The sequence below is a fragment of the Lytechinus variegatus genome, chromosome 1 (assembly GCF_018143015.1).
Source record: "Lytechinus variegatus isolate NC3 chromosome 1, Lvar_3.0, whole genome shotgun sequence".
In the NCBI taxonomy this organism is placed as follows: domain Eukaryota; kingdom Metazoa; phylum Echinodermata; class Echinoidea; order Temnopleuroida; family Toxopneustidae; genus Lytechinus; species Lytechinus variegatus.
Window position 1 is genome coordinate 76,577,028 of NC_054740.1, and position 13,561 is coordinate 76,590,588.

Consider the following 13,561-nt stretch of genomic DNA (forward strand, 5'->3'; position numbering starts at 1 on the left):
CTGTTCCACAGCCCTGTGCAAGTGCTGTGACTGAGAAATTAAACAGGACTATGACATGACAAGCCAAGTTGACAATTTGAACATAAAGGTTTAGTATATGAAAAATTGTTCCCAATTTGAATACACTCATCTCCAAATATAAACTGTTCTGTCTTTAAACAATACTAAGAGATACATTTTGTTCTTGGCATTGCATTGACATGATTTATCAGTTCCAGGTTCTGGCATTGTACCAAGGTAAATTCAATATATATACATACACACACACACACACACACACATATACATACATATAAACTCCTTTAAAAAGTTTGGAAATATGATTTTAATCGATATTCCCTCCTGGGTTTTAGTAAGTATTAATGTGTGATTGATAGAAATTAACAGATCTAATTTTCTTTTAAATGATACCCTATATGATATGATTATGGTTCACATGGGGGTGCAGTGCCTTGAAATGTGAAGCAAGGTCAAAATTCAAATGTTGCAAAATGACACTAATATTGAAAGTCACTGTTCTTTTTTCCATGGTGATGAGTGAGTTTCTCAGTGTTTTTTTTTTCTTGCACCTTAACATCAACATTAAATCAAACACACCTCTGCAGAACAAGACACATAACAAACAAACAAACATGCATGTGAATTTCAAACCACAACTCAAACCATATGTTATCTCACAGAACCATCACTACATAAACCACAACAAAACATCAAAAATGAAGCAGGGACTTGATTTGAATAGATTTTCATTTCTATTGACACAAACAAAAGAATCATGTTCTTTATTGACCCTTCATGACTATTTCTGCTTGTTCTGCAGCTTTTCAATTCAGACCTCATCCAACACTTTTGAATCATGACGAAAACCTCCATTTGAGAACAATATACCCCAGTTTTTCTCGATCAATTCTCTTCTCCAAGTACGTCAAACCCTAAGTATCAAAACACCTGTTTCCTGACCTCGGTCCGAAGATAACACAAGAGCCCGAGTGCGGTCCCAGCAAAGCATGCCGCCATTTCTCATTACGAAAATTTCCCGTTTGATTCTCGACCTCACTTCGGACTGCAAACTGCTGTTTCATACCCCGATTTGTGTTTGGAATATCTCAAACAACTTTTCCAACCCCGATAAACCCATCTTGGCCAGGTAATCCCCTTGTCTCGATTTCACCACCACGGGCCAGCTAAATGAGCGTTGAGCCAAGGACGAAATGATAAACAACAGCTGTGCTTTTACGTAAGACTTGTCTGCCTGTAGAAGGATCTTCGGAATGAAATTATTGTATTCGATATTAATCACGTTTTCAAAGGCATATTACATTCAGACATCCAATACTAGTCCATTTTCAATTTCGAACGAAGAAAATCGACCTTGAAATAAGGAAAGTAAGCGAATAAAAATTACGGTATGCTTAGCATGCAAGGACCGTGATGCATGCATAGTTTCTGTCCGTCCAGCAGAAAATGGGTTCACTCGCGCAATGATAGTCTTAACGTTTGAAAAATAGAAGTAATGGCATACCAACATACAAAGTATAATAATCATGCTGCTGATATGCACAAAAATATGAAATCATTATTTTTTTTTACCCCAAAGTCTTATTCATAATTTAAATACAAACTATGCCTGTAACTATTTTTTTAATCGCAAACGTATTATCTATGTATAGGCCTACACCTCAACTTTGAGAAAAGGACATTTATAGGCCTCACTACAGATATGATTGGCAAATGCACGTTCTTTAGAGGTGTAGAAAGGGGGTGGATGAAGAAAAATAAGTCTAGAAAGAAAAAAATTAGACAGCCAGACAGAGAGAAAGAAGGAAAGAAAGAAAGAAAGAAAGAAAGAAAGGAAGGAAGAGAGAGAGAGAAAGAAAGAAAGAAAGAAAGAAAAAAGAAAGAAAGGAAGGAAGGAAGGAAGAGAGAGAGAGAGAAAGAAAGAAAGAAAGAAAGAAAGAAGGAAGGAAGGAAGGAAAGAAAGAAAGAAAGGAAGAAAAACTTTCTATCAACGCGTGTATACATGGAACTCCATGCGCTCGCCGGAACACATTGCAATCCATCGTGTGTGGCCCCCTGCTGTGACCGTAGATGCTGGGGTGAATTATCTTCGGACCGAGGTCAAGAAACAGGTGTTTCTATACTTAAATTCATGCTTGAGGGCAATAGGATTTGTATTACTGGGAGAAGAGTTTTGATGATAAGGAAAAATGGGGTATACAGCTCTCAAATGCGAGATTTTCGTCATGTTATTCACTTACTGTCCCTATTTCGAGGTCGATTTTCTTCGTTCGAAATTGAAAATGGACTAACATTGAATTTCTGAATACAAACTGCCTTTGAAAACGTGATTAAATATCAAATACAATAATTTCATTCCGAAGGTCCTACTACAGGCAGAGAAGTCTTATGTAATAGCACAGCTGTTGTTCATCATTTCGTCCCTGGCTCAACCCTCATAATCTGGCCTGTGGTGAGACGGCGGGGATTACCTGGCCAAGCGGGGTTGATCAGGTGGGTGTTTCATAAAGCTGTTCGTAAGTTAAGAGCGACTGGTGATCCTGTCTTCCGGTAAATGGTACACAACATTGGCGATGATCACCAGTCATTCTTAAAGTCGCTCTTAACTTATAAACAGCTTTATGAAACGGCTCCCAGGGCTCGGAAATGATTCAAAACACAAATTGGGGTCTACTGGTGATACTCTCATAAACTTTAAACTACCTGTTCTTTTTAAACTTGATAAACTGTATGAGTAAAAAAAGACTCATTATTGGCAGCCATTTTGAATTTCAAATTGCATTGAAAATGTGTATTACTATTGGAGACATCATTATAACTATGCATTTTATGAAACTTCTAACACGTTTGAAATTTGAAAAAAAATTGTCAAGATATATTTTTTTATATAGATGGCCATTCAAGACGTGGTTACAAATAATGGAACTATTTTTTTTTTTGGGGGGGGGATTCAGCACCCCCAAATCAACAAAAGTTCAAAAGTTCAAAATTGGAATGAAAATCTGGCGGGACTCAATAATGGGATATGACAGCCTGCACTATGACTTCATCAATCCATCTAAAGTTTATTCATGCATTGTGAATAAAGTAACTGTTTTCACAGTACCAGAAATGATAAACTTTAAAATTCAATAGGTTTTTTTTTATTTGTTAAAAGATTTTTTCAGCATTCTGCTTCGTGAAATTTAGTCTTATTTTATCAAAACACCTTAATCATTAGAATGGACTTCCTCCAATAAGATTTCAAGATTAAGAACGTAATATTTACCTCCGAATCCCATTGTATCCTTAATCCAATCTGTGTACTGCGAGATCCTGGCATAAACTCCTGGGTAATTGGGATAAGCACATCCGATACCCCAACTAGTAGCACCTACAAGATGCCAGCGACCATCAGAACCCTCACAAGTTAATGGTCCTCCACTGTCACCCTATAATGCAAATTAATTTACAAAAAAGATGAAACCTAAGAATAAAATAATTTTATGCTTGCAATTAATGCATTTTGGTGAGCTAATCTTAATTCTCTACTATTGATCTCGTTTGCATCACAAAATAGTGGTTGTCAATCTAAAAGAGGAAAGGGCGGGGGGAATATTTTATTATATGAACATAATGAACATTTGTATATTCTGCAGGAAACAATAAAGAACGCATCCTAATAATGTACTGCAATGGTCATCCTTGGTTCAAGTGTAAAAATTGAGCTTCTCATTGTTAATTAACTATTTAATGAGAATATGACTCCATCTGCTCTTTGTAAGATAAAGAAAAATCATTCCAAAGAAGCCGTATCACCTTAATAACAAGTGAAATGCCTGTGGCAATCTCGCCTACATTACGCGATTCGATATATTCACAGTGCTGACTTTGAAAAAAGCTATTGAATAATTCTTCAAAAAAGGGAAATTCATATGATAATAGAATACTACGTCCATTGACCAAAAATGACCTTTACCGTGGTCATGTGACGTACTCTGTGTGCAAAACAATCACTTATGTTTCAGGTTATGTATCAGGATGGCTGTTGCCTTTATTCAAGTATAATCATGATGGCGATGTCATCCACATCGCTGTCGATACATGGAATCATCCCGTGATACATTTGCGTCGATCACGTATGCTGAACTATGGCAAGCTAACTGGTACGATTCCCAACATCCCCCTTTTCATATGAAAGAAAGATGCAAATGAATTCTTTTCCAGAAAATCAGTGTATAAAAATACTGCATGTACTTGACGCAATTTTCTAACTGACATGGAGTTGTAGCTATGATGTTTAAAATCAATATCGTTTTTTTCTCATCTATCCTTTCTTCCTTCTCTTCCTTTTCTTTTTATTGTTTTGTTTTGTAACTATAACAAAAATATTGTTTAAAACTTTGCGATTGCTTGCATGTCCACATACAAATCGACTCAACTGTTTACATCAAAATAAACATGGAAAACATAAAACACAATATGCATCAACTATTGCAGTTAAAGCAAAAAAACATATCCAAAATCAACTTGGACAATAAACACTAAAAAATTATCTTACAGTCCTTGAAACTTTTTTTTTTTTTTCTCGCGATTGTTCTTTGTTTATTGTCCGCGGTTAATTGTTTCATAGGCGTCATTGTTCATATGTTCGCTGTTAATTATATTGTGAGCGTTCCAGGTAAATTTAAGACTGTCAATTTCTGTCTTCTTTGTATTTACAGTTATTTGTTGTGTTTGATATTTTACGGCTGTACATAGTCCTTGTAACGACTTGGTGGCCTGATGGTTCGCGTGCGGGTGTGGGCTACTACCGGTGATGGCGTCGCTTGCTGTTGTTGCTCGCGTTGTTCTTCATCTCCAGGATTGTTGCACTGTGGGCCTGTTGTGTTCGTGGTAGGTTGAATGTCGGTCCACACATCTGGAGTCGCTGGCAAAGATTCATAGGTTGACTGAATGCGTTTGCGATTTCGACGGTAGAGCTGTTCATTGACTTTTACCACATAAGACCTTGGTGAAAGCTTTCTCATGCAAACACCTAGCTGCCATGTTGGTTTTCCTTTGTTGATCGCTAATTGAACTCTGACTGCTTGACCAACCTTCAAGTCTGGTAGCTCTTTCATTGATTTGTCAAACTGTGTCTTTGCTTTCTTGCCTTTCTCTACCTTTTTCCGCTTAACTCCTGTCACTACTTTCGGCTTCAGCAGGTGCTGTGCTGTTGGCAGTGTTGTCTGTGTCAGACGTGACATCAATCTCTGGACAGGACTACTCTGCATTCCTTCGGTGGGGGTGTTTCTCCACTCTAAGATTGCTTTGTAGATATCTGTGCCTGACTTTGCGCACTTCTTCATGATGTTCTTGGCAATCTTTACAGCAGATTCTGCCTTCCCGTTGGATTGGGGGTGATGAGGCGAAGATGTGGTATGATGTATCTCCCACTCCTCCATGAAGCATTTGAACTCATCACTGGAGTACTGTGGACCATTGTCACTGATGACTTCCTTGGGAATGCCATGTCTGCTGAACTGTGATTTCAGGCATGTAATCACATCTGCACTTGTGGTCGACTGGAGCTCATCTACTTCCCAAAAGTCTGAGTAGTAATCTACTGTAATGAGATAATCTTTCCCATTCAGTGTGAAGAGGTCTGTGCCAAGTGTCTTCCAAGGTCGGTCTGGAACTTCCCGAGGAAGTAGTGGCTGTTTCGCCTGCTGTGCCTGATGTTCGTTGCAAACACTGCATTGTCGAACTACATCCCGTATCTCATGGTTCATTTTGGGCCAAAAGATTGTCTCTCTTGCTTTTCGCAGGCTAGATTCCATGCCTTGATGGCTGGCATGCACTCTTTGCAGTAGTTCGCCTCTGAGCCGCTTCGGTATAATGACTCTGTTGGCCTTGTAGAGAATACCATTGTGCGAAGTTATCTCATCGCGATAAGCCCAATACTCGCGTATTTCTACTGGTACAGTGTTTACTGTATCTGGCCAACCTTCGATCACAACTTGTTTGAGCACCTGTAGGATCTCATCCTTCTGGGTCATTTCTTCTACTTGCTTGAACCGTTTGTCTGTGAAGTTCACCGACTCTCTTGGATTGATTTCTTCGAATTCTCTTTGTCTTTGTTGGCTGACTGTGTAGATTTCGTAGTATCCTCCTTCTCCTTGGGTTTTCAGCGGTAGTGCTGCTCTTGACAACATGTCAGCCACATACATAAGCTTCCCTTGTTTGTATGTGACCTGGAGGTTGTACTTTTGCAATCTTAGCAGCATCCGCTGCAGACGCTTTGGGGCTGACAGCAATGGCTTCAGGAAGATAGACTGTAGAGGTTTGTGGTCTGATTCTACAGTTACTGTCTCCTTCCCAAATAGGTACTGATGAAAGTGTTCGCATGCGAATACTATCGCTAGACATTCTTTCTCTATTTGAGCATATCTTCGTTCTGTCTCCGTCAGAGCCCTAGATGCAAACGCAACTGGTTGTGACTTCTGCATGAGGGTTGCTCCTAGGCCCGTGTCACTGGCGTCACATTGGATTGTAACTTCTTCGTTCACGTCGTAGTACCGGAGTACTGGAGCTGTTGTCACCAACTTCTTTACTCTGCTGTAAGCTCTTTCCTGTGCCGGACCCCAGAACCACTTTACTTCTTTAAGTGTAAGTTGCCGCAGTGGTTCGCACTCTTCTGACAGATGTGGCAGGAACTTGGCAAGGTAATTGACGAAGCCTACAAAACGTTGAACCGTCTTTACATCTCGTGGCCTTTCCAGTTCCGCAACCGCTCTGATCTTCTCTGGGTCTGGGCAGAGTCCTTTGTCAGTAAGTACATGACCAATGTACCTGACTTCGGTCTGTTTCAGTTGGATCTTGGTTTTATTGAACTTGAGCCCAACTTGTCTTGCTCTCTCTAGAAGTCTCCTCAAGTTCTGGTCGTGATTGATGAGCGCTTCCTCCATGGTTTCTCCACTTCCATAGACTAGGAGATCATCAACTATTGCCTCTACTCCTGGTAACCCTTGGACTACTTCATGTTGTCTTCTCTGGTATTCTTCTGGAGCAGTAGCAATGCCAAATGGCATCCTCAGCCATCGGTAGCGACCAAATGGCGTCCAGAATGTGGTCAGAAAACTACTCTCTTTATCCAACTTCACTTGCCAATATCCATCTTTGGCATCGAGGATCGTGAACACCTTGGCTTGTGACAATTGGGGTAGGATCTCTTCTATGGTAGGCATCGGATAATGTGATCTTTTCAGGGCTTTGTTTAGATCCTTTGGGTCTATGCAAATCCTCAGTTTCCCTGGTTTCCTCACTGCTACCATGCTGCTGATCCACTCAGTGGAGTTGTCACCTTCTTTATGACTCCCTTCTCCTCAAGCTCACTTATCTTGTCTTTCAGGCTTGGTTTGAGTGCTGCTGGTACCCTCCGTGGCATGTGTTGTACCGGTTTCACTGTCTTGTCAGTCTCAAGGTGATATTCTCCAGGCAGACATCCCAGCCCTGTGAATACATCCTTGTATTCCTTCATTATCTGCTCCTTCGTCAGAGGCTGTTCTGTTGCTAGACTAAGGATCTCTATCCGCTCTGGGTTGTTTCTTGTGACTAACCCTAAGTCCTCGCTAGAGTCACCTGATAGGATTGGAACTTGACTTGATCCATCAACTATCTGAAATTGAAGCAGGTGTACTGGACCATTCTTGACCTGGACTTCCAGTGCTGTCTGTCCTCTTGGTTTGATTAGTTTTCCTTTGAATGGCTTCAGTCTGACCTTGCTGTGCTCCAGCCTTGGGTTTCCATCTTGTAGGACATCACATAAGTCAGTGTAGCTCAGCACATTGACTGTAGCACCTGTGTCAATCTGACTGTTCATCTCTTTTTTGTCAGATCCATTAGCTCGATATATGACATTTGCTCTCCATCGCTTACCATTGGATCCAACACTGCTTATCCTCTCTATGGTGTAGATGGATTCATCTGACAGGTCATCATCCTCATCATCAAGAGACCTCACTGGCTTCGGTCCTTTTGCCAAACATTTTTTTGAAAAATGATTGTTTTTCTTGCAATTGCCGCACTGCTTTCCCCACGCTGGGCAAGCGGTCTTCTCTCTCCTGTGTTCTCCACCACAGTACTTGCAATTCCGTATCATTTGTGTCTTCTGCTGTCCTTTGCTGTGGCTCTTCTCGTGACCGGAATTCGCCTTTCTTGGCTTCACATGCTTTTTGTACACTGCTTGCACTGATTCAGTATGAGTGCTGGCACTTTCGATGCTTTTGAGTTGTTGTTTAGTCACTTCTGCACTACGGCACACATCTATCACCTTTTGTAGCGTTAGATTTTCCCCACGCAGCAACCTCGCCCTTACGTCTGGATCATTGGTTCCTAGGACGATGCGGTCTCTGATCAAATCATCTCTTAGCGTGTCGAACTCGCAGGTTTCTGCCAAACTTCTCAGTGCTGTCACATACTGATCGATTGTCTCCCTCTCACCTTGATTTCTAGTATTGAACTGGTACCGTTCAAATATGACATTAGTCGTAGGATCAAAATGCTTCTTCATAGCATCAAGGATTTGTGTGGTTGTCGTTTTCTGACTCTCTTCTAGTGTAGTGTAGAGCTTATAGCATTCTTTCCCTATGAGTGATACTAAAGTTGCTACTCTCACTTTGTCTGGCTTCTTATCTAGCTCTAACGCAATTTCATAGTTTTCCCATTGCGAGTGAAAAAACTTCCAATTTCCCCTCAAATCCCCCTTCATATCCATGGGTGATGGGACTGGAAAATTGCTTGATGCAGCCATCATTTATCAAACTATAGTTCGAATTTATGCTTGAGTTTGTCAAAGTCTATAATCCTTCACCGTTTGCAAATCTTGGGCTGAAGTTTTTTGACCCGGCTCCCGTGCTGGTATGCACTCTTGGGTAAGAAAGGCTTCAGTGGCTCCTTCACTACGCTAACCCACTCGTCCGCGGGGGCGCGGCCAGGCCTTAGCAGGTCAACTTCTGCCCACGAAATGCAATCAAATTCTACCGAACTTACTTGACATCTCGACGAACTCTGGCTTTCTTACAGGCTCGATGTGTTGTCAAATCATATGTCCGGTGATCCCACTTCTGACACCATGTTTCAGGTTATGTATCAGGATGGCTGTTGCCTTTATTCAAGTATAATCATGATGGCGATGTCGTCCACATCGCTGTCGATACATGGAATCCTCCTGTGATACATTTGCGTCGATCACGTATCTGAACTATGGCAAGCTAACTGGTACGATTCCCAACAACTTATACTTGATTACCCATGTCTATGTAATGAACTAGATCCATAAAATTCCTAAATTATGCCAATTCAACAATTCAGGGTTCCCACAGAAATTTGAAAACAGAATTCCATGACTTTTCCATGACTTGCTTTCTGGCGCCGTTTCCAAAATCAGACACATTATGATGGCCTCAATAACCTCCCCTCACAGCCAACCATTCCACCCACTACCTTACTCATGACATGTACATCCACATATCATTGGTATATGGTCTGTTTCTGACCAGGGTACAGTACCATTTTTGTTTCACCAACATCAAGATTCAAAATTGTCTTGAACACAAACTCATGTAATTTATTGAACTGACAGATTTCTATGAACTATTTCCAAATTTTCAGAGCAAAGCATGCAGATCTTGTCACAAAAGTGAACAATACAATACAAGTGTAGATGTAAATGTCAAATTTTCCAGGCATATTGAAATTAGGATCCTGAATTCACCTTTACTACAAAACTTCCACATAAAAGTCATGGAATTCTGTTTTCAAATTTTCTGGAGGAACCCTGAATTATATGAAGATGAAACACTTTACATATGTCACACATGAGCCAATTATTACAAAAGAGTGACATTTAAGTTTTACAATAAGGTGTCATGAAAAAAAGGCTAACAAAGACATCCTCATCCTAAAATTCTCAACATGATGCTGCATTTAACTCTACAATACAAAATGAGGCCAATTGTGATACAACTTGAGGACATCAGCTAAATTAACAAGTTTTTTTCTCTATATGCTCCAAAAAATAATGAGGATATCTTGAAAATTGGACATTTGATGCCTATTTTGGTATTTCATTAAACTTCATTTTCAAGTAACTTTTCCAGAGAGGACACATTATTGAAACATCTTGTGTAACTAAGAGATTCAGAACCTTTTGAATGTGTTCTGAAAGCGATGCTGGTAGTGCTTGATCAGTTGTGACTTAATATGTCAACTAATTGCCATGAATGTTGAGTAAAATTGTACATAACTTGAAATTCAAATTCTCTAAAAACAACTGAGAACGCAAAACCGGTTACAAAATGTGATATATTAAAAATACATTGACTGATTGGCATCTTATATCACTGCAAATAAGATGAAATTTTCTGTAGTCTGGTTGTCCGAATTTAATGTCAGGAGCAATCAATTTATTCATGGCCATGAGTATTTTGAGTGAGGAATGTGGATTGTTGCTGTGTTATACATGTATTCACAAAAACCTTTTTTTATTAAATGTTATTTCAACCTTGCTAGCCCTAACACTAAGTCATCTTGGATTTTTGAACATGCAGACAACTGACTGGTCGTGTAACTAACCCTTGTGTATTACTTGACCCTTTAAACCATGGTTTAGACACCAAACTCATATTCCCCAGACAGATATTGAACAAACTATGTCCTTGTAAAAAAAAAGTAACATCAGACATTTTGTACTCCATTTTTGGAAGCCATCTTGGAAATTTGAACATACTAGAACAATGAGTGTCATTGTAACTTGTCCTTATATAGACCCTTGAAACCATAGTTTAGACACCAAAAATCATTTATCGCTGGTGGATATAATTAAGTATGAAAGAACTTTGCGAGACACGAGAAAACGGAAAGCTGCATAGCCATGAGGTAAATGAAATTCCATGACTTTTCCATGACTTTTCACAAATTTTCCAAATTCCCTGACTTTCCAGGACCACAAATTTTTCCAGGATTTTCCATGACCATGGGAACCCCCAACAAGGCCAGAGTTCATTGACCTAAAATGACCTCTGATCTTGGTCATGTTCCTGAAATGCACACAGGATATTCAGGGATCAATCATGGTTGCTCTTATGTCCAAGTTTCATGAACTCGATCCATAAACTTTTCAATTTATTATGACGATGCCAAAAAATACAAGCAACATTACCAAAGTTCGTTGACCCTAAATGACCTTTGACCTTGTTCATGTGACCTGAAACTCGCATAGGATGTTCAGGGATACTTGGTAGCTATCAAGTCCATGTTTCATGAGCTAGATCCAAAAGCTTCAAACTTATGATGACTATTCCACAAGTACCCTCAACATGGCCAAAGTTTGTTGACCCCAAATGACATTTGACCTTGGTCATGTGCCCTTAATCTTGCAAAAAATATTTAGAAATACATGGTTGCTGTTCTGTCCAAGTTTCATGACCTACATCTGTAAACTTTTAAAGTTATGATGACAATTTCACAACTACCTCTAACATGGTCAAAGCTCGTTGACCATGACCTGAAACTCAGGCAGGATCTTCAGTGATACATCATTATATGTAGGTTCATACCTTTTCTAAGTTATGATAATTTCAAGAACTTGACCTTAATTAAGATTTCGATATTGATCCCCTAACATTCATTGACCCAAATTGACCTTTGATCTTGGTCATTGTGACCTGAAACTCAGGCACGATGTTCAGTAATATTGCAAATATGTCCTAGTTTCATAATATTTCATCTAAATTCTTTTAAAGTTATGACATTAAAAAAATTTAACCTTGGTTAAGTTATCAATGTTGTCGACGCCGCTGCTGCTGCCACCGTCGGAAAAGTGGTGCCTATAGTCACCATGGGCAGAAATCCCAGGGGGCACAGAAGGGGGAGGGAGTCCCCCTACCAAAATATTAGAAGGGACACAATATCAAAAGTTCCCAATATCATTTTTGGTCTTTAATGATTGAAAGCAATGCATCATTCAAAATCGAAATAAAATCTGTACTTTTGAACGAGATGACCTTATTTTGGGGGTGATAACCTTTTTTTTTGCTTATCAAATTTTCAAGCCCCTGGTCCCCCTACTTTTGGGGAGACAAACATGTGGAATCATTACCTGGCATGAATCAACTCCACCGTCGACGTATCCAGCACAAATTTCTGCGTGAGGTACAATACCATATTCACTGTATAGCATGCTACACAGGTTAGGCTCGATAATGTTTACCAATGCTTTCTGTAGAATATTTGAAATGGAACCTGTAGAAAAAAAACATGTTCAGAAATAGCACACTAGATTATCGTTCATCAATTGGGTTATATTTTCTTTTTTTTTTTAGTTTTGCAAAGGGACAAATTAACAAGTAAATCTACTTCTGGCACAACAAATGACATTGCTTTAAGTAGAAGCGTATTTGGACCTTATTAATCCCAAACGTATAGAACAGGGGCCGCAGAACGGTTTTCAAAGGGGGGGGGGGGCTGACCATGCAAAAACAAGGCAAACGCCAAGCGTTGTCTCGCCTGCATATTGCAGTCATGAAGAGAATGTATGTCAAAACTATGCTATATGACTTCCGAGGCTGTCAGCAGTTTAGGGGGTGAATTGTGGTTCTGACAGTTTACATATGCAATAATGCTATAGGCCTACTTTATCCCTAGGAAATGAGATAACACTAAGAATTCTGTTAATACTATGAAGCTATAATGATTTCCATGGAAGTAAGGAAATGAATGTTAGTGAAAAAGAATGTAATTCATAATAATGTGAGTGAAAACTTTGACAGCTTTTCTATTGTACCTTTGGCAAATTTGTGTGAATTTTATAAATGGTGCCAAGAACTATAGCTCATTAAATAAATAACAACAGCTTTTAAAGAATAAACAAGTAAAATACAAAATCTGGTTCAAGTATAGAGAGTACTGAGTTCTGAAGTAAAATGTTCATTGACCTTTGACCTTAATCAAATTCAACTCACATTCGAACTTGACCTGCACCTTCAAAAGATGGACCTCTTGTATGAATTTGGCAATCCTACCTCGAAGCTGTAGAAAGTTATTGGGTGTACAACACAGCACAGTGCCAGTCATGGAAAGTTCATTGACCTTTGACCTCATTCAAATTTGACTCATATTCGAACTTGACCTGTGCCTTCAGGAGATGGACCTCTGGTATGAATTTGGGGATCCCATCTTGAAAGTTATTGGGTGTACAACACAGCACAGTGCCAGTCATGGAAAGTTCATTGACCTTTGACCTTATTCAAATTCGACTCATATTCAAACTTGACCTGTGCCTTCAGGAGATGGACCTCTGGTATGAATTTGGTGATCCCACCTCGAAGCTATAGAAAGTTATTGGGTGTACAACACAGCACAGTGCCAGTCGTGAAAAGTTCATTGACCTTTGACCTTATTCAAATTTGACTCATTCAAACTTGACCAGTGCCTTCAGGAGATGGACCTCTGGTATGAATTTGGTGATCCCACCTCGAAGCTGTAGAAAGTTATTGGATGTGCAGCACAGCACAGTGCCATG

General features: G+C 39.6%; 1 protein-coding gene across 1 annotated transcript in view; it reads right to left on the minus strand.

Annotated features, from left to right (window-relative positions):
• LOC121423493 overlaps nucleotides 1–13,561 on the minus strand; it is a 161,372-nt gene that overhangs the window by 37,344 nt on the left and 110,467 nt on the right. The window contains 2 exon segments of the mRNA XM_041618845.1: nucleotides 3,287–3,449; nucleotides 12,140–12,282. Of these exon segments, the coding sequence (XP_041474779.1) occupies nucleotides 3,287–3,449; nucleotides 12,140–12,282 (306 nt within the window).